This window comes from Barbus barbus (assembly GCF_936440315.1).
Source record: "Barbus barbus genome assembly, chromosome: 49".
Taxonomy (NCBI): Eukaryota; Metazoa; Chordata; class Actinopteri; order Cypriniformes; family Cyprinidae; genus Barbus; species Barbus barbus.
In genome coordinates, this window is record NC_136727.1 from 6,953,904 (window position 1) to 6,974,503 (window position 20,600).

The window sequence follows — 20,600 nt, forward strand, 5'->3', positions numbered from 1 at the left end:
TGCGTCATTGTTCACAAACAAGATAGTCAAAATGCTTAGTCATGTTGTCAATATAACAGTGCACTCTGTTAGAATTACCTGATGTAAACTATGGCAACAGTTTGGATGACAGTTACTGTAATGAAATCATGAAGGCTGCACTTCTTAAGTATGCCACATATCCTTTCAAAAGTACAAATTTATACATTACTGTATGTGAGATATTGATTGAAAGAGACTGTTTTGAAATTTTGAATTATTGAGGATATGGTCATTCTCCCAATATTTATCTGCACCCTTCAGCCATTGTAAGGCCATGATTGACAACATTATTTACTCTGATATGCACCTCTGTCCTTGGCCTCTTCTGCCTCTTCCTCTGTTTTACCTTTGTACACTTCCATGCATCCTTACTCCTCTTCTTCCTCTCGTCTGTTGACCCTGATCGTTTTCTGGATGTTCATCCATCGTCAGAATTTTTAACTTTTGTGTTGTCCTCTGTCTATATATGCTTTCCAATTGAAGGTTCATGAGATGCACCTTTGAGCTATTTCAGAGAATTGGTTTATAACTGGTTGATCTATACTCTCTTTATTAGTGAAAGTCAAGATTCACTTGAACAATTCTTGGAAAATTTACAAAAAGTCTAATAGAGATGTGTAGAAAATATGCTTGACAGTTTATGACAACTAGATCAACCATTTTGCATCTAATGACTTGCACGATGAACTAATGACTAGATGTTTTGAGGGGAAAGACTATTCCACAGAGAACTATATAATACATTTTGAGCAACATGATATTAGCTACTGAAAATGTGGGAAACCGCAGACAAATGTACCAAAGCAATCGCAATTTGTTCAAAAGAATGAGAAACTATGATGTGCACAAGTGACTAGATGATGTGGAGGTTGAACAAGTCATTTTGAAAATTAAATTTCTGATCTGAGAAATGCACCAAAGCGACTGAGAAAAACTGTAATATATATCAGTGTATATATGATTCATTTTTCCCCACAGAATAATAACAGCAATACACAAGTAAGTAAGTAAGTAAATTTTATTTATATAGCACATTTAAACATAGCAAAGCTATCCAAAGTGCTTAACAATGTAACAGAAATTAAAATGAGAAAAGAAAACAAAAAAGAAGCAAACAAGACAACCAATAAAACATCAATAAAATTGAAATTAAAATGCTAAGGAAAAAAGATATGTTTTCAATCTTGATTTAAAACTGGTAATGGAAGGTGCAAGGCGGCATTCTAGAGGTAACTGGTTCCATAGACGAGGGGCATTAACTGAAAAGGCTCTGTCACCCTTGGTTTTCAAACGGGAGCGAGGGACAGATAAAAGAGCCCTGTCAGTGGATCTTAAACGTCTGGTAGTTGACAAAGGGATAAGAAGAACTTTAAGATAAGATGGTGCTTGATTGTTAAGAGCTTTAAAGACAAACAGCAGAATCTTAAACTGAACTCTAAAATGGACAGGAAGCCAGTGTAGTGAAGCTAAAATTGGAGTGATGTGGTCATATTTCTTTGCCCCAGTCAGCAGCCTTGCAGCTGCATTTTGTACCAACTGGAGGCGTGAAAGCGATGACTGAGGAAGACCTGAGTACAGAGAATTACAGTAATCTAGACGTGAGGTAATAAAAGCATGAATAACCTTCTCCAAATCTTGAAAAGACAAAAATGATTTAAGTTTGGAAATGACCCTTCAATGACCCACAACTTGAAATAAATAACATAGCATTCAGTTTTAGTAAATTTAAGTTTTATAATCACAACTACATCTCTTTAATTACTTCATGACTTGTTTTTAGTGATCTGCTGACAACAGTACAACTGTAGCTACAAGTATTCACACACTCGCACACACGCGCGTGCGTTTTTACAAGATTATTTTAAATGAAGTTCCAAACGAAACATAGGTTCGGGAGGAGCCTACTCATTCAGTCCTGTCAATCATGATTATGAGCTTATATAAGCCGCATTCATTGCACCGTCCCAACGTCAATTCTTCCAGCATCCCTCCACTTCCCAATCTCCTCCTCTATTCCTGATATTCTCTCTCTATGTAATACCAAAATGGGGAGGTTAACCTCTGAGCTCAAGCTGAGCCTCGGGTTCGAGCCTCCATTGAGGACAGCAAGCCAAGTTCGTTTACCATTAACCATCAAGACTAGATGGGCAGGCGAACTTGTGAAAGAGGTTGTTATACATATATATTTTCACTAGGTGTCAGCAGACTCACATTTTATTTATTATTATTATTATTATTATTTATTTTATTTTTTTTATATATTGAGTCAAATGGGTTAAAATGTCTCACCATAATACTAATTTAACAATTTTAATAAATGTTACGTTAAAATAAATACGTCACAATTGAATTTTTAAAATCATAATTACAATCCTAAGAACCTGAAACTAATATTAATATTAGTCATTTTATACAATACAAACTAGTATTAGTTCTATAAAAAATACTAATATAAAAATATTAGTTTAAATATATAAAAGCTTAAACATTAAGCAGTTTTATATATATGTATGTATATATATATATATATATATATATATATATATATATACACATATATGTCTCATGATGTACATGGGGTGGCTTTGCATGCGGTGTTGTGAAGTGACTTTGTGGACTGGCATCTCCATGCTTCTGCTTCCCTGTGTGGGAGGAGTTCACACAGATTTGTATTCCTCATGCACACGCACAGACAGCAGCAGCGCTTCAGTGTGAGGCAGAGCACAGCAGGGAAACCTCCATCTACTCTCACTGTCGGCTTGTTTTTATCACCACTGAGGAAACGCCTCGCTCCCTGACCTTACTGTCTCGGATTTATGCTGCGTGGGGAAGAAATCTGTTCGGGCTCTTCGAAAACATATAGAGATAAACGAAGGTCTGCGGTCTGCAGCACAACATATCATCTGAAAACAGAAGGAGAACCCAACGCCCTTCCCAGACCGACCATGCATACCTGCCTGGGTTGATGTACAATGGAGATCAAGGATGCTTTGATGGGTGTGCATGGATGAGTATGGACCGTTGACACGTTGAGGTTCCTCTCCTGTGCATGTTTTATGGATCGCTTTATGGGATCATAACCTGGTGGTTTTTCCTTCAACCTCAAAGTCATCAAGTTTAGAAGCTAAATAACCAATGAATTGGGAGCCTGGGAGCTTCAAGCTAGTCTTCAGATACTTGTAGAGGCAAGGTTGCTATGTGATTTATTGATTGTTATACATTCATCATAAGATGGGGAACGGTTTCTCCAACATTGCTGCATTCCAGTCCCTGCACATTGTGATGCTCGGATTGGATTCGGCCGGTAAAACCACTGTACTGTATCGGTTAAAGTTCAACGAATTCGTCAACACCGTTCCAACCATTGGCTTCAACACTGAGAAGATCAAACTCAGCAATGGCACTGCCAAAGGCATCAGCTGTCACTTTTGGGACGTCGGCGGGCAGGAGAAGTTAAGACCCTTGTGGAAATCCTACAGTCGCTGTACGGACGGTATTATTTATGTGGTGGACTCCGTAGATGTCGACCGACTTGAGGAAGCCAAGACGGAGCTGCATAAAGTCACCAAATTCGCGGAGAACCAAGGAACTCCTCTGCTGGTGATCGCCAACAAGCAGGACCTCCCTAAATCCCTGACGGTCACCGAGATCGAGAAACACCTGGCCCTCCATGAACTGAGTCCCTCCACCACTTACCATGTCCAACCGGCCTGTGCTATCATTGGCGAGGGTCTCCATGAAGGAATGGACAAACTATATGAGATGATCGTCAAACGAAGGAAATCTCTTAAACAGAAGAAGAAACGATAGACAGTTACAGATTTGTAGAGACTTTAAAGGGATAGTTCACCCAAAAATGACAACTCTGTCATCATTTACTCATCTCATGTTGTTTCAAAACCTGTATAATTTACCTTCTTCTGTTTTTGCCCATACAATGAAAGTCAATGGGTCAAAACGAATATTTGGACACCACTGACTTTCACTGTATGAACAACAACAACAACAACAAAAAAAATCTATTTTTCAAAAATATCTCCTTTTTGTGTCTTGTAGAAGAAAGAATGTTGTACAGGTTTGGGATGACATGAAGGTGAGTAAATGATGACAGAATTGTCATTTTTAGGTAAACTAAATGTTGCCATTAAAGACATGACGGGTTTTGCCTTGGTGTGCAGGATTTGGTAACACTTTACAGTAACTTTCAGTAATATCAAAATGCTCAACAGATCATTAATTAATGTACATCCTAGTGTCTGAAACATTCATAAATATTCATTTTTGAATCTTCATGAACTCTTGATCTGTTCAAGGTGATAGCTTAAATACAAAGACTAAATAAAGGATAAATTAGCTTTTTTTGCAACATAGCAACTTTGCCTCAACAAATGGCATGAGTTTGGGGGGTGGGGTTCTCTGTCCAACTGATGGCAGATAAGTTTGGGAAACCTGTTGGAAAACAATCATTATTTTTGCTATTCGGTTTTGGTGCTGCTTGTTGCGCACACAAATTACACACTTTAAGCATGTTTCTTATTTAAGTTATTATTGAAAGTTACTTTTAAATGTTACTGTGGATAAAAAAAGTGCTAAATAATATACCTACATATAGAACCAAAAACGTAAATAGCGAAAAAATATATAGAATTAGTCAATAATTTAAAATGCATTAAAGTAAGAGGGAAAAAAATGGGCCGGACCCATGTTGCTGCTTGATATTAACTCCATAAATATCGATAATAATCGCTAGCCTGTGCTTTTAAGAAACCCTATAAGAAGAGTACTTTTGTTATGAAATCATTCCTTAAACTGAATGCCCACAAGCACCTGTATGTAAAACCTGTATTTAAATTATTAAAATGATTATTTTGTACATTTATTATGCTCGTATTGCATAATTAGCAGCACATTTAACCATAAAATTCCTGCTGCACCAGCGCAGTTTGTTTTCCCTTTTTTTTCTGTCTGCTTTCTTTTTAAAATTCAGTGCTCAACAGGCCTCGACCATGACCTATGGAAGCTATTCTCCACCACAGGATAATATAAATAAATAAAACAGTAATGCAGAGATTTTTTCTTTTCTTTTTTCTTCACAATTCTGAGTCTCACATTTTGGACTTTCTCACATTTCTGAGAAAAAAAGAGCCAGAACTGTGAGATAGGCTAAACTCAAAATTCTGAGAAAAAGTCAAAATTATGAGATATAAGCTTAGAGTTCTGAGAAAAAGAGTCAAAATTGCGAGACAAAAACTCAAAATTCTGCCAAAAAAGTCAAAATTGTGACCTGTAAACTTTTTTTTCTCAGAATTACGAGGGGGAAAAAGTCTGAATTGTGAAAAGAAAAAAAAAAAAAATGTTGCAAATTACCTTTTTATTTATTTATTTATTTCCCGTGGCTGAACTAGTCTCCCATAATGACCAGATACATTTGTTTTGCTTAAATGCTACAATTCAACTACAATTGTATTATGGAACCATGTAGTGAAATGAAGACTGTTTATGCACATGATGCCAAAAATATTCAAATAAATTATATACTGAAATATACATAACACGTGTAGCGTTTTGTTGGTGTGCAACCTGACCTAAACACATCAGAAAAGTGCATTCAGCATTATCACGGGCATCGAGCCTGTTTTCTGTAATTAAAGTTGCCGTTCGGCCACAACAGCCATCACCCATAATTCCCTGAGTTGTCAGATATACATGATTTCACAGCGCTGGACGACATAAATCCCTTTGATTTAGCTCCAGGCTGGCCAAGGCCCACACGTGCTTGCGTATGTGCGTGGCACACTCTCGGGACCAGGATAATGACCTTTTAGTGCTCAGCGAGATTGAAAATGGATATTAATAGGAGAATTCACCCATTGTGTAATTAGAATAAGCCACAGTGGGCCGTAGAAATCCCACTGATGGGGGTGTGACTGGGGCCTAGAGGCACGCAACACAACACCTGCTGGGTGGGCATAAACAGATGTAAACACATACACATGGAAACACAAATGTACTTTTACTAGGCTGTACTGTGGTTTTTACTGAGAATTAGCTTTATTTTTTAAAAGCTGTAAAGAATTTTGCTTGCAAGATGTGTCATGCTAAACTGAGGTGCTGTTTTAAGAAATCACTTGCACTTTTAAAAAACACTTTTAATCTTAAAAAGGCCTCCTGTGTTATTTGGCAAAAGGAAAATGCTAAATATTCACAGAAATAAATTAAACATTAAAAATGATTTAAATGTTTTTGAAAGAAGTCCTTGCTCACCCAGGCTGTAATAATTTGAACAAAAACACAATAAAAACAGTAATAATTTTAAGTATTATTACAATTTAAAATGACTTTTTTTCCCTTGTTAATATATTTTAAAATGTAAATTATTCCTGTAATTTGGTGCTCCATTATTAAGAATGTTTTTTATAAAACAGTCTTTACTGCCTAATATTTTTATGTGGAAACATGATACTTGCTTGCTTGTTTGTTTGCTTTTTAAATGTTATTACAAATTAAAAGAAGTTGACTATTTTAATAGATTTTAACATGTAAATTAGTGCTTAATTATTAATAATGGTTCTTATAAAACAGTTTTTACTGTGTAATACTTTTGTGGAAACCGTGATACTACTTACTTACTTTTTTAGCTTCTTTGTTTGTTTTTAAAATATTTTTACAATTTAAAAGAACTGTTTTCTATTTTAATATATTTTAAAATGTAAATTATTCCTGTAATTTGGTGCTCAATTATTAATAATAGTTCTTGTAATAAATGTTTTTACTGCCTAATATTTTTTGGAAAACATTATACTTTTTTTTTTTTTCAAATATAAATCTATTTGTAACGTTATAAATGTCCTAATATCTTCATTGTCACTTTTGATCAATTTAATGCATCATTGCTGAATAAATATATTACTTTTTAAAGGTAGAATATCATGTTGTTGTTGTTTTTTTAAATAATATTTTAATTTTAATAATGCTTTAATTTTAATAATGTTTTTAATTTTAATAACAACAATGCTTTTAATTGTTAATTGTAATAAAATTCACAATACTGCCAATTTGACTCTATTTTTGGTCATATAAATAGCTTTGACAAACTGCTTTCAATGAAACACACACATACACACAAAGTATGAAAGATATAAAAAATAAAAATGAATAATATATTAAATATCATAATCTTTGTACAAAAATATTTTAAAAAAATGCATGAAACCAACCTCAATGCAAAATGAGCATTAACTAGACTTTTAGTTTTCCTTTTTATCATCCCAGACATCCTCATTTGTCATTGACCCATAAACCAATATAGCTGCTATATCTGTACTGCTTCATCTCTTTGACAATCACACTAAGTGTGCGCCATAATTTTAGCCACATTAATTATCCATAATCTAAATGAACTCATGGCCTTGAGTGTGAAATTCTGGAAAGGCTGGAAAGGTACGTCACAGGATGAAGGACTGGCTCTGAATTATCCAAAAACCCACCGAGGGCACAGGAAAGATGATATAGATAATTCATCTCAACGTCCACCTTTCTAAAAACCCATGCTGTGGGAATGACAGGCTTTTTTTGGAGCAGGTAATGGGTCCTATAAATAGACCTTAATAATTAATCTGGCACCCACTGGAAGTTCAAGTTCAAGTTTATTTGTATAGCGCTTTTTACGATACAAATCGTTGCAAAGCAGCTCTACAGGAAATTAAGTTTCCACAATATATTTATATATTGTAGAACCTTAATATATTTAACTTATGGCAAAATTTGGTAATTCTGTATGTTGTCTGAGCGTTGGCATCCTCTGAGGTCCTCTGAGGGGTTGGCATTATCTTTTCTCAGGTGTTCGGTCATCTCAGATCATTTAAGGGTTGGATCCAGACTGAAGCTTCTGTAATTCCTAGTTACCATGGGATGTTAATCAGGGAAACAAATAGAGACATAATTAGCGTAGCTGCTGTTCCATCTAAGCTAAAGAATAATAATAATGTACATTTGATCAGATATAACTGCAGTACAAGATTATAAGATGCATTATGTGAATGCTTGGCTTAATCTAGATTTAAACAGAGAGAGTGTGTCTGAACCCCGAACGTTATCAGGAAGGCTATTCCAGAGTTTGGGAGCCAAATGTGAAAAAGCTCTACCTCCTTTAGTGGACTTTGCTATCCTAGGTACTACCAAAAGTCCAGAGTTTTGCGACCTTAGAGAGCGGGTTGGATTGTAGCGTGGTTAGAAGACGAGTTAGGTACGCAGGAGCTAAACCATTTAGGGCCTTATAGGCAAGTAATAATATTTTTTAAATGATACGGAACTTAATAGGTAGCCAATGCAGAGACTGTAAAATTGGAGTAATATGATCATATTCTCTTGACCTGGTCAGAACTCTAGCCGCTGCATTTTGGACTATCTGTAGCTTGTTTATTGAAGATGCAGGACAACCACCTATAGGAAATAGGAAATCCTATGAAAGGCCAGAAAATGGGATGCTTGTATCTGCATGTTTGAAAGGAAGAAAAAAAGAACATCTATTTGGGTCATATTGAAGGATTTGTCTATTATTAAACCCTGTTTCCCATACGCTTCTATCCCGATTTTCTGGGTGAATCCATGAAGCTTTCAAAACACACCTGTAGAAACAGCTTTTCAGTCTTTGCGACTGAAATATTTGGGAGTTTGTTACCTGTCGTGACATGCCTACTCGTGATTGCCGTCTTTTTGTACGACACGCCCTTTGCCTCCTGTTTTTAATCTCTTTGTAACTCCTTGTTTTCTTCTCCTCCAAGCGTTGTTTTTCTCTCTCCGCTCACCCACTTTTAGACTTGTCATTCTGCAGCTATATACTGTAGATTGAAATAAGTGGAGACATCTACGGAACAGAACAGATGCTCTCAGAAACGGAGTAAAGCCCTCTAGAGAGAGAGAGAGAGAGAGACAGAGCAATGTATTTATGCGTTTACCGTCTCTCTCTCACACACACACACACACACACACACACACTACAGTAGGTCACATAGGAAAGCTGATGGTTCACTGGTCAAATGAACTTAAATGGGGCCTGCTAGTAGAAAAGCATTCAGCCAATGGAGCAATCCATGAATATGGTACTTTGGTGAAGCGCAAATCCTGTTTTTGTTGTTGCTGATGTTTAAAATTACGTACATTTTACTAGAAAATACTACTTCAATTTTTATACAAAATTTTACATTTCAATTCAATGTGTTACTTGCTGTTTCTTTGTAACTGTTTGTGAAATTTACTAGCAATTTTGGAGTGAAAATAGTTTCCACACGTTAGATAAAACTACTTTTTTTTAACAGTGGCATATACAAAAGTAATGCAACTTTGCATAAAACTAAACACCTTATTTCTTTAAAGGAATAGTTCACAAACAAACAAAATAATAATAAAAAAAAATCTTATCATTATTTAATCACAAGAACATGAGTTTTCACATTTTATTTTTAATTATTTTTATACAATACAATATTTTATATAATTATAATAGTATATAACAGATGACATATATTTATATTTTAAAATAGGCATATCATTATATTATTACATGTAAATTATATTTACATATAATTATATTTTAAAATGGATTTAAAATAGTTAAAAATAATTACTAATAAATACATTTTATAAAATGTTGCAATTATTTAAAAATAATAATTGGATGGCAAAGTTTGATTTTATAACCTGTCATCAAAAATAATACACCTTTGTATAAAACCAAACAAAATTATTTCAATATTGACTTTATTTCTTAAAAGAAATAGTTCAAGGGGAAAAAAAAAACTAAAATATTGTAAAATAATAACAATAATAATAATAATATTGTAATTATTTACACACCAGATTGTGAGTTTTCAAATGTTTATATTTTTTATATTATTTTTATACAATACATAATTTTATAGTTTATAATATTTAATAATATACAACATAGATTATAAAACAATATGTAAAATAGATAAAAAAAATAAAAATAATAATTACTAATAAACGCATATTATAAAATGTTACAATTATTTAAAAACAATAATTGCATGGGGAAGTTTTCATAATCTTTCAGTTTTCATAATCTCTCATCAAAATGTACTAACTTTCAAAAAACTTATCTTTCTACTTATATAACCAAGGCCACACTGAAGATGGAAGTGTAATATTATCCCATAATATAATACATGCACGTTTCAAAATCCCGATAGATTGTCTTTTTGCCTCTCTGCCTTTTCTTCTACTTTTGTTGTTGTGCAGAAACCGATATCTTCCACCTAAACAGAAATCTATCATTCTCCCTTCTGTTCATGTGCCCTACTTTCTCACAACTTCTTCACCCACCCACCCTCTCTCACCTTCCTGTCATCTTTTTCTGTCTTCCTCTTTCATCCATTGCATCATTCATTTCTGCACACATGGATATAGAAGACGCTGCTTTGCCGCCGTGTTTGTTTACTGCATATTGTTGAGAACTGATTAATCCTGCTTAGTAGTTCAATGCCATCAAGTCTCTCTCTCTCTTATGTTTATCTTCTCATCCTGTGTGGGTGTTTTTTGCATTCGGGCCATTTAAATCACACCGTCTGGATTAAGTCTATGGGAATGTGCCATATATGCTAACATCAGTGCTGTCTTAAAAATACAATGGAGCTTTCATGTTTTGTTGTCAGTGCTGAGCTTCCAGGGGATTTGTGTTTTGTTTATGGCACACTGTGCTGCGCCTCGGGCCTTTGTGCTGAAAAAGTCAAAGGGTTTTGATTGGCGATGAGGTCAGATGACACTCGCGTCACACTATGCCAACAATCCAATATCAGAAACCTCGGTCACAAACCGTTTCCAATGTATATACAAACAGTTTGTCAGAGAGAGACAGAGATGGAAGACATAACGACAGAATTACAGCTAGACATACAGACAGAAGACAGGTGGGTGGACAGACAGGCAGGACGTCTAAATGATTAGATGGACAGACAGACAGACAGACAGACAGACAGATAGATAGATAGATAGATAGATAGATAGATAGATAGATAGATAGATAGATAGATAGATAGATAGATAGATAGATAGATAGATAGATAGATAGATAGGATGACAAATAGCTAGACTGGCAGACAGAATGATAGAGAGACAAACAGACAGATGGATGAACTTCAAAATGCCACTGGCTCTTGTAGTCTCATAATTCCACATATGTTCAGTTTTTAGAGCAAGATTATTAAAGTCTGAGATTTTGTGAATTGGGAGGTTTAACACTGTGACTTCTGACCTGTAATACCCAGCCTCAACAGAGCCCAACAGACCCTGTCTCGAAGGGATTAAACATTAACACCAGTTTAACATCTGAGTCATTTCAGCTGTTTGCCAAGGCTTAAAGAAAGTCCTAACTCCCAACGCAATTGTCAGGACAGAAATGGAGTTCTCAACAGGGAGGCAAATATTCACCATATGGACATCACTGGACACCATTGTGTATGTAAATCTGTTCTAACACAGGGAAGGCAGGCAAGACAGAACAGTTAACATAGTACTAAATAAATACGATGTTTTGTGTTCCTGTCTGTAAGCGGACACTTTTTATGGTGCCCTAAAGGATCTCAGTCAACCCTATTACTGAGACAGGCCATTAAACTTAGAGCTCTTTGTTGCGTAACATACTTGTGACAGGCTGCAGTTCACTGCTGACCCGCAAGGTCACTGACATTTGTTCTCAACAGCACTGTGTGAAAGAATTTCTACAATTTGTAGACAAACAACTCCATATTATCTCTTGCTAAAGGCTAACAATCCCAAACTATGATACTGGCCGAGAATGAGAAGGTTACTCTCCAGTGTCGGGGAAGGTTACTTTTAAAAGTAATGCATTAAAATATTGCATTACTCTATAAACTGTAACTAATTGCACTACTTTTTTAAGGAAAGTAATGAATTACGTTACTTTTGCATCCGAGGCTGGGTTTGCGCATTTATTTTAATAAAAATAAAAAAAAGTAAAGTAATTAGTTACTTTACTAGCTACACTCTAAACACTCCTGGGTTATTTTTTGAACCCAAATGCTGGATTGAGCCTTTTGGGTCATTTTTTTGGGGTTATTTTTTCAGTGTTTGGGTAGTTTTTGTGTTACCCAGCCTCTGGGTCAAATGTATCAACCCAATGTTTGGGTAGTTTTTTAGTGTTACTCAGATCCTGGGTCAGACGTAACCCAGCGGTTGGGTTATTTATTGCGTCGTCTTCTGGAGAGAGCAGTTCTAAGCGCCATCGAATTGAAGCATTTCTTTGGTAAATACAGGTTTTTGTACATTTTATTTTATTGATAAAATCGTTACTGTGCTGTATATCGTTCAATTTTATGCAGAGCAACATACAGGCGCGCAGTGTGAATCACTAAACGAACATCGCTCGCGTCGGTCTTATTGGCTGATGAAGAGTCATGCTTTGCATAAAATAAACAATTATATTTATAAAGACACAGAATACAAATGCTTTGAATGTTAAAATATGTCCTCAGAGCTGTTTACTGATTGTTTTTGGCCATGTTATGAAGGCAATAGCAGTACATTTCGGCTATGAGTGAAACGCAAGGCGGCGGTCTTATCCGTGAGCAGTTCCCGCCGAACACGACTCCAGCTCGGGCGCGAGAGCCAGAGCCGTTACGGTGGAAACAGAATTACAAAGAGTGGTCGATTTACTCGTGCATTACTTCTGTTTAATGTTTAATTTTTACTTCTAATGTTTGTTAAATGCGATTAAATAGGCAATATGTATAGCTTACACAAAAACGAGATAATGCTGTAAATGAGAAAGGAAAATAAAGGAAGTTATCATGTAAACCAGTGGTTGTGGAGTATTTTACAAACGTTTAGAGGATTTAAGTTAATCTGTAAACATAATTTCATGCATAAAGTAAAAACAAAGCTAGTTTTATAATAAAAATGAATCAACCTATTAGCTGGGTTAAATCAACCCTTTATGATGGGTTAAATAAACAACCAAATTTGCTGGCTAAAATTAACCCCAAATGTGTTCTGACCTATATTTACCCAGCCCTTGGGTTAAAAACAACCCAAATTGGGTTGTTTTTAACCCAGTGTTTTTTAAAGTGTACTTAAAAAAAGTAGTCTGATTACATAAATCACGTTACTTGTATCGTGGGTTTAATCCTCTAAATGCCCCAGTTTGTTTTTTCTTTTTCTTTTTTGCTAATTAATGTTGTCACGCTATCTAATGTACAAAACATGCATTTCAAGCCACTTACAAATCTCAAAAATAGAGTGCTCAGGATGTGCTGTCGTTTACAGCTCTAAATCAACTCTAAATCCACCCTTTTCTTCATTTCTTGCACTATTTTACTCCCCTGCTCCTTCGCACGAGTGCTTGTAAGAGCGTGTTCAGACAGCATGAAGAGTTCAGAGATGGGTTAATCCCTCCTTCCCAGGTGTGTGGCTCCACATGTGTCTCCCCACTCAGCCAGTCTCTCTCTGTAGTTTGAGTGTGTGTTTCTGCAGGAGCATGTTTTATTTGCATCAGAACAAGAGCCTCATCGGAATACTGAAGCTTTCCAGTGCATTTCATTATCACTTTAATTAGGAGAACAAATGAATCATTTGCCGTGCTGTGGTGGGGGAGATGCCATACTGCAAATTCTCTTTTTGATCACCATTTCATCTCATATTTGGGATATCTCATTCTTACCCTTCCATTCATTCTTCAAACCGCTTATCCCATGTAGGGTTGTGGGCCATTCCTACCCATTTGGGAAAAGGGACAGTTTTATCCTTTGAACATTTGATTATGTCTGCATAGATCATCAATCACTTTTTTTTAACAAAAGAGCATCTTTTCTATGAAATGGTACCTTTTAAGGCAACAACAAATCAAGGAGATGCAGTACTAGCCAAAGAAGGTGCATAAGACACACTCAACCCTGTCAGCCTCCGATGCATAATTTGTCCAGTACATCACCATCAAAGCCAAAACCATTGCATAATGCCAACAATCTGTGAACATGTTCCTCCGGTTTCAATTTGTAGTTGCGTGTTTTACATCTTAATGCTCAAGACCCTCTTTGGTGGTAAATGCCGGAAAAATCAGTGGGGACGTGCAGCTGTTGTTTCTGATGTGGGTTTGTTCCTGCTAGTTCCTGGCTGAGTGTCTGAAAAGGTTTGGTGCTGGTGCCAGCACCCATGTGGTGACCATATTCAAAGATTAAACACATGCACATACTTTTAAAAGTATGCAATAAAACTTTTAAGCACATACATATATGCACGTTAAACTATGGTAAATATTTAATTTCTGAAGGTCAGTGAGTTTGAAATTAAATGATGTAGAACAGCGCATTTATTTTACTATACTTCCTGTCAAACAAATATTACTGCTCTTTAAACCCTAATTTATTATTGCAAGGGTATCATGGTGGGTAAGGTAATTGAAGGATTTTCTTTACTAAAAGAGTTTGTTCCAATCATAACCTGCATGAGGACTCTACTGGAAATGGAATAGTTTACTGCTTTCTATAAATCTGTGTGCATTTTTCCGTGTTGGCATTTCACTTGCTTTATGTAGCCACCCACATTAGTCATTTTACTTTGTCTGAAGTTTATAGCTTTTGGTGTGGAACAAACCTACTGAGTCCACTTGAGAGATCTAGGATATGGTTCAAGTGGCCTCCAGTTTGGTTTGCAAAGTGTGAAATTTACTTGGACTAACTGGTACAAATGGAGAGGTGTGGAATCGAACTTGGATTTGGACCAAGCAATTGAATGCTCTTGGTTTCTACCATGCTGTTGGTTTCTATGAGGCATTCCTAATTGACTGCAGTATCCAAGTGAATTCCCACTGGTAGTCGCTGCATCTTGATCGCTGTCATTGTGAAAGTACCTAGAGAATCTCATACGGGATTAATGCAATGAACCTTGCAAACTTTGTCACATTACTCAGCTTGTTCTTGCCTTATAGCTCTTCTTTGACTTTATTTCCTGATGACACAAAATCCACGACTTGACTACTGTACATTTCGTACAGCTAGCTCTTGCCCTTTTGTATGCAATATGCCCCAGGGTGTTTGCGAAGAGTTGATATGGTTGAATGGTTGAAACTACCACACAAGTAGTAGCAAGGCTCGCAAACATCACTCTCCTTCTACTCACCTCTCAAATCAATGTTCTTGGATCATAGAATAAAGGATTACAACTTTTTGACAAAACAGGAAGGAAAGTACTACTAAAATGAAGAAGACTAAAATTGCATTCATGAAAGGGAGGGGAGCCAAACAGGAATTTATGGCATTTCTGTTAGAGAAAACTGTTGACTCAGTCTGAATAGAAGCGTTTCATTAGATCATACCGAGACCAATAGACCACAGATCCAAAGGAAGGACCATTCTTTGAATCTATGGTGTCAAAGAAAAGATCTAAGCCAGTTCTCTAAACTTCAGAGGTCTGTATATTAACTGTCAGTGTGTTTTAATGTACCATTTAATGAGCTCTGGACAGCACCAGGTGGATCACACATATACAGGGATTTGAGCTGATAAAGCAAGACAATACGTCTTTCATTGGAGTGATGGAACAGTCGATCATCTGTTTGGAATGTGTGTGTGTGTATCAATGGTACGTTATAGACTATCCCAGATGAGGTCAGGAGAGACAGTATCACTGTCTGGAATGTAGAAGGGCAAGATGGTCCATGTGAACAAGAGAAATCAAGTAAACTCTCAAAAATCAACAGTGAAACATTAATGCTTCAACTCAAGCCTACTATAAGAATTTACAAATCAGTTTTTTTTTTCAACTCAAATACATTTTAAGTAGTCATGTTTTGTTTTGTTTTCAATTGAAATATCTAAAAATCCTCAAAACAAGAAATTTACTCAAGAAGCAACAGTATAGATATTTGGATGGATATTTAGTCATTTTACCTGGACATACTGAATATATATATATATATATATATATATATATATATATATATATATATATATATATATATATATATTAGGGGTGTGCGATATGACGATTTTTGATCGTGGACGATAAAAATGTCTCCACGATCTGCTTTTGAAGAAATGTCGTAGTATCGTGCTACAGCGCACATTCTGTCAAATACAGTTCTGGCGCCGCCGTCTCTATATACTGTACAACACGACATACAGCAGACAGGACACTGCACTTATTCGCGATCGCAAAAGTACATTATTTGCACACAAGCCTTGCTGGTTAAATGTTTAATTCGCGCGCTGGTCTGACGTGCGCTTGTTCTGAGCGCATACACATGAAGCACGCGCACTAAAACGCCTGTCTAACAGCGCCTGATTACTCAACTAAGTTATATTTTGCGCTAATACTGTCAAAACACACAAGGTTTACATACAGACTGAGTTGGTTATCTCTAAAATGAAAGTAAATAGTTAAGAGAGAAACGGATGCGTGCCTGTATATTAGATGCGTGCAGCTCTTAAAGAGACAGGACACTAAACATGCTGTCGACTGTCATTAAAGGGATAGTTCACCCTAAAATTTAATTTCTGTCATTATTTACTCAGTGGAAAACCAAACAGTTGCTGGTCCACATTGACTTTGATAGTAGGAAAGAAAAATCCTATGGAAGTCACTGAGGACCAGCAACTGTTTGGTTTTCCACCTTCTTCAAAATAAGCAGCAGAAGAAAGAAACTCATTCAGGTTTAAAACAACTTTTGAGTAAATGATGATATAAAAATACAACATTATGACAGAATTGACAGACAGATGACAGAATATTAATTTGTGGGGGAACTATTCATTTAACGTTAACAAAACAACAAAACACAAAGAGAAAAATCACTCACTATTCTTGACTGAAAAACTTTAATACAGTTGCTTTAGGAATCAGTCTATCTAGTGTTTTATTTTTATATTTGTTCATTTAATTTCATTGAATGCTCTGCTAAATACACCTATTGTACCTGGAAATAAAGCACTGTTTGTTTTATTTGTATATTATGTACATTTGTAATGTGTATCTTTGTTCTTATTTTTTAATAAGAAAGATAAAATAATGACAAAGATTTTTTATCTTCGCCCACTTTGGCCTAAATATCTGCCATGCATCTTTGTCTTTCTAGTTTGGCTGTAATACTCAGACAACTTGTAAAACCAAAATAGTAAAACTAACAAAGAATCGTGATAAAAATCGTGAATCGTGATATTTCTATAAAAAATCGTGATATGATATTTTTCCCATATCGCCCACCCCTAATATATATATATATTGGCTGTGCAGAAATTGCAATCCAGAACTGTTAATATTAATTCAAAGAAATTGCAATATGCAAAAAGTAATTTATTTCCCCATGGATTTCAGTCCAGAACGGTTAATATTAATAAATTTGAGTTATTTAAACAAATTCTTTCTGCTCACGTTTCATAAATAAGGCCCACTGTACAACAAAATTATGTACATAATTACTTAAGCAGGAACATTCATGTGCCAATTTAAAGCCTATAATATGAAGGAATTGCATCAACATATTTCAATCAGAAAAATTCTATTACACTTAAATTTTTTAAGCAGTTTTTGTTTTCTTTTTCCATAGCACAACTGGGCTTTTACACTTCTAAAACAATCTAGTTTTGTTGTGTTGCATCTTGCTGTTCAATTGCAGATTTGGGGAAAGCAAGTTTGTTTGTAAAAAAATTACATGTACTACCTCAGCCATTATGATATAAATTAATAATAATAATACATCAAAATATAAAGCAACTGTTGTAACAGTATTTTAACATAACCCCCAATATCTATGGCAGTGAGTGCATATAGATTCCCTGAGGAAGTTCAATGATTTATAGCTGGTCTGTAAGTACAAAATTAAGAATATGGCATGTCAAGCTTTTCTATTCTTTGGCAAAACAAATCCTGGCATAGAACAGCTAAAAAGCTATTGCTCCTGGCATCTGTTCCTTCCTTTTGGCACATTTAAAGACGCTACAGCATCTCATGACAAATCACACCTAACGGAAACAACTAGCAGATATCGCAAAGCTTAGACATGTCAATTACCACGGAACCCTGTTTTCTCCTCGTTTATCTCTTTGTTTGTCTTGCTATCTCTGTCTCTCCATCCCTGTCAATTATTTCTGATAGGAGACCCGGGAAAGAGGCCAATGACAGGAAAGAGATGAGATTTGGTGTGCTGATGCTGACATAATTCAGTGGTGCTCTGAAGAAGTGATCTCTGCGTTGAGATGCCAGAAAATAAAAGCTTTAACTGAATTAAACTCTGCAAGAATTTAAGTTACTCCGGCGAGAGGCAAGATCTCACAAAAACACTTTCAGACAGTGGCATATAGCTCTGAAAAACATTACCAGTTTAACTTTGTGCTCTACTTCTGAAGTCAGGCTTGACTTAGCCAGTCACGAGAGCTTTACATGTTAGCATCAAAGCATGTATATCTCCACAAGCTAACTGACCGGTTATTAAGATGATATGTGAGCAGTGAGATTAAACTGCAAATCCGTGCAGTTCAGCCAACCAGATACAGTTCTGATCATCAATTAGTTAATCGGAGACGACAGAGATATGGGGCTCGACTGGAGTTTTCTTTGAACCCCAGCAGGACCGGTTAGAGTCCAGACCCCTCACTGGCCAAGGCTTCATCTCTGGTTGAGAAAATATTAAAAAGACAAGCAATCCAGCAGAGATCAGAAAGGCAAAGAGGGCATTTGGTCTGTCTTTGCATGTGGGGCTGGATTTAATTCGACAGATGGTCTAATTTCTTCAAAGTGGATTATTTGAGGCAAGAAATCACAAGTTGCCTTCATCTCAATTTATATTTTTTGGACCAAATTTTCTTGTGATGAAATATGAAGAAATTAAATTAAATTTTGTTTTGTGCTAATGCTTCGTTCATGCATTTTGGAAACAGTTGTCTTGTTGCCAGTAAGGAACAGCTTTAAATGTTAGCCTTAAAGTTAGCTATATGTAAGTTAATATCTCTAAGAAGCACAACACTAAACACGTCTCATAAAAAATTATTCCTAAGGAGCATTTTGTCTTGATTTCCAGTTAAAATATCTAAAAATCTTTACAAGAAGATATATTTATATAAGAATCAATACTGTATAACATTTTAACACTTGTTTTCATAGATAAATATTTTTGTCTTAATGCACAGACAGATTTTTTCCACTTCTTTTTAATTTACATAAGATACGTTTCCATAACCCTGTTTTAATTCACATTTTGAAGTATCGCATCAGAAACGAGTGATGTAAACCAAATTTGAAAAAAAATCCCTTGTTCCGCAAAAACGTTTTTGACTTGTGCGTAAAAGGGTAAATGTGAGTAATGGGAGATGGAAACGCATTTGCTGAATAAATTTCTCGTATTATGTGCAGTCATGTGACTTTGTGCGATGGAATGGCATAATCTGACTAACCAGTAGACCGATCTAGTTGCACAAAATCTGAAATGCTCTTATGGTCACTCTGAAATGCCCGAGCAAAATCTGTCATCAAAGTAATTCTGTAATATTGCCTCCTAGAACTATCTTACACGATTATATTCCCGAACAGCAGTCATCCACCTGCGAAAGCAATGACTGCATTTATTGTGTTTCGTCAGTTCGTTCTGCAAACTATTATTTTCAGTGGCTTCTCCCACTTTTCTTTGTGATATTTAGTGCCAGTTTATCAGGTAAAGATGATTTTGTTCTCTGACTCGTCGGATGGAAACGGTGCTTATTCGCAAATGTTTTATGTGACATTCCAAATTAAATTCACAACTTTGGATGGAAACCTGGCTATAGAAAAAAAAAATCTGCTAGTGTAGTAACTAAAAATACACTCTTATTGAAGATACAAAATAAATTTATCTTGTTTTAATCATTTGTAGATATTTTACCAGGAAACGAGACAAAAACGATTAATTTGAGATTTCTGACAAGCTTAATAGCAACGTGCTCAACCAATAACATGAGTTTTGGGTGGGGCCATCTATTGGTATGACCAATGGCAGACTGGGGGTGTGTTCAAGAAACCCATTTAAAATGACATCTGTCCTACATTACATACACATAAGAACTATGCAAACCATGGTCTATAACTTTCAATATAAAAAATTGAAGCTCCAAAACATTTCTGGAATCCAAGGCAATGTTTAATTAGCTAGAAAGATACAGCACACTATTTGTAGGGTTGTTCCAAATGAAAATTCCTTCATGAAGGTCCCTTCCGCAAGGCTCTTAACAAAGGGTAAAACCATTAACCATTAAAGAAACAAAATATTTTTGCCACTGATCCAGTATGGCTGTTTATTGGCAAGAAATTTCCCACCACACACAGAGACAGTACCCAATTCAAAATCAATTTTTCATGAATAAGCATAGGCAATCTTCTACTTATTAACTCTGAAACCAGTACTGTGTTCTAAGGAGCTAAAAGCTCTCATATTTATGACAATGAATCTGATGGCTGATGTAACACCGGTTCTGTTGCCAGTGTTGTTGTGTAAAGAGTTGCAAATTGGCTTTTGGAAAGTTGCCTTGGGTCACAATACTATGGCACATCACACTGACGTTATAATGTTATTATGCTGG

At 35.6% G+C, this 20,600-nt stretch overlaps 1 protein-coding gene across 1 annotated transcript; it reads left to right on the forward strand.

Annotated features, from left to right (window-relative positions):
* The first annotated feature begins 2,718 nt into the window (after positions 1-2,718).
* LOC306867600 (ADP-ribosylation factor-like protein 4C) lies at positions 2,719-5,561 on the forward strand. Its single transcript, XM_079413358.1, has 2 exons — positions 2,719-3,845; positions 4,133-5,561. Exon 1 carries the CDS (start codon positions 3,253-3,255, stop codon positions 3,829-3,831), a length of 579 nt encoding a protein of 192 aa, XP_079269484.1. The 5' UTR covers positions 2,719-3,252; the 3' UTR covers positions 3,832-3,845; positions 4,133-5,561.
* Positions 5,562-20,600: the final 15,039 nt, after the last annotated feature.

Bases quoted from the DNA above. Each gene is read 5' to 3' on its own strand.
- LOC306867600 (XM_079413358.1), top strand. From the start codon at position 3,253: ATGGGGAACGGTTTCTCCAACATTGCTGCATTCCAGTCCCTGCACATT.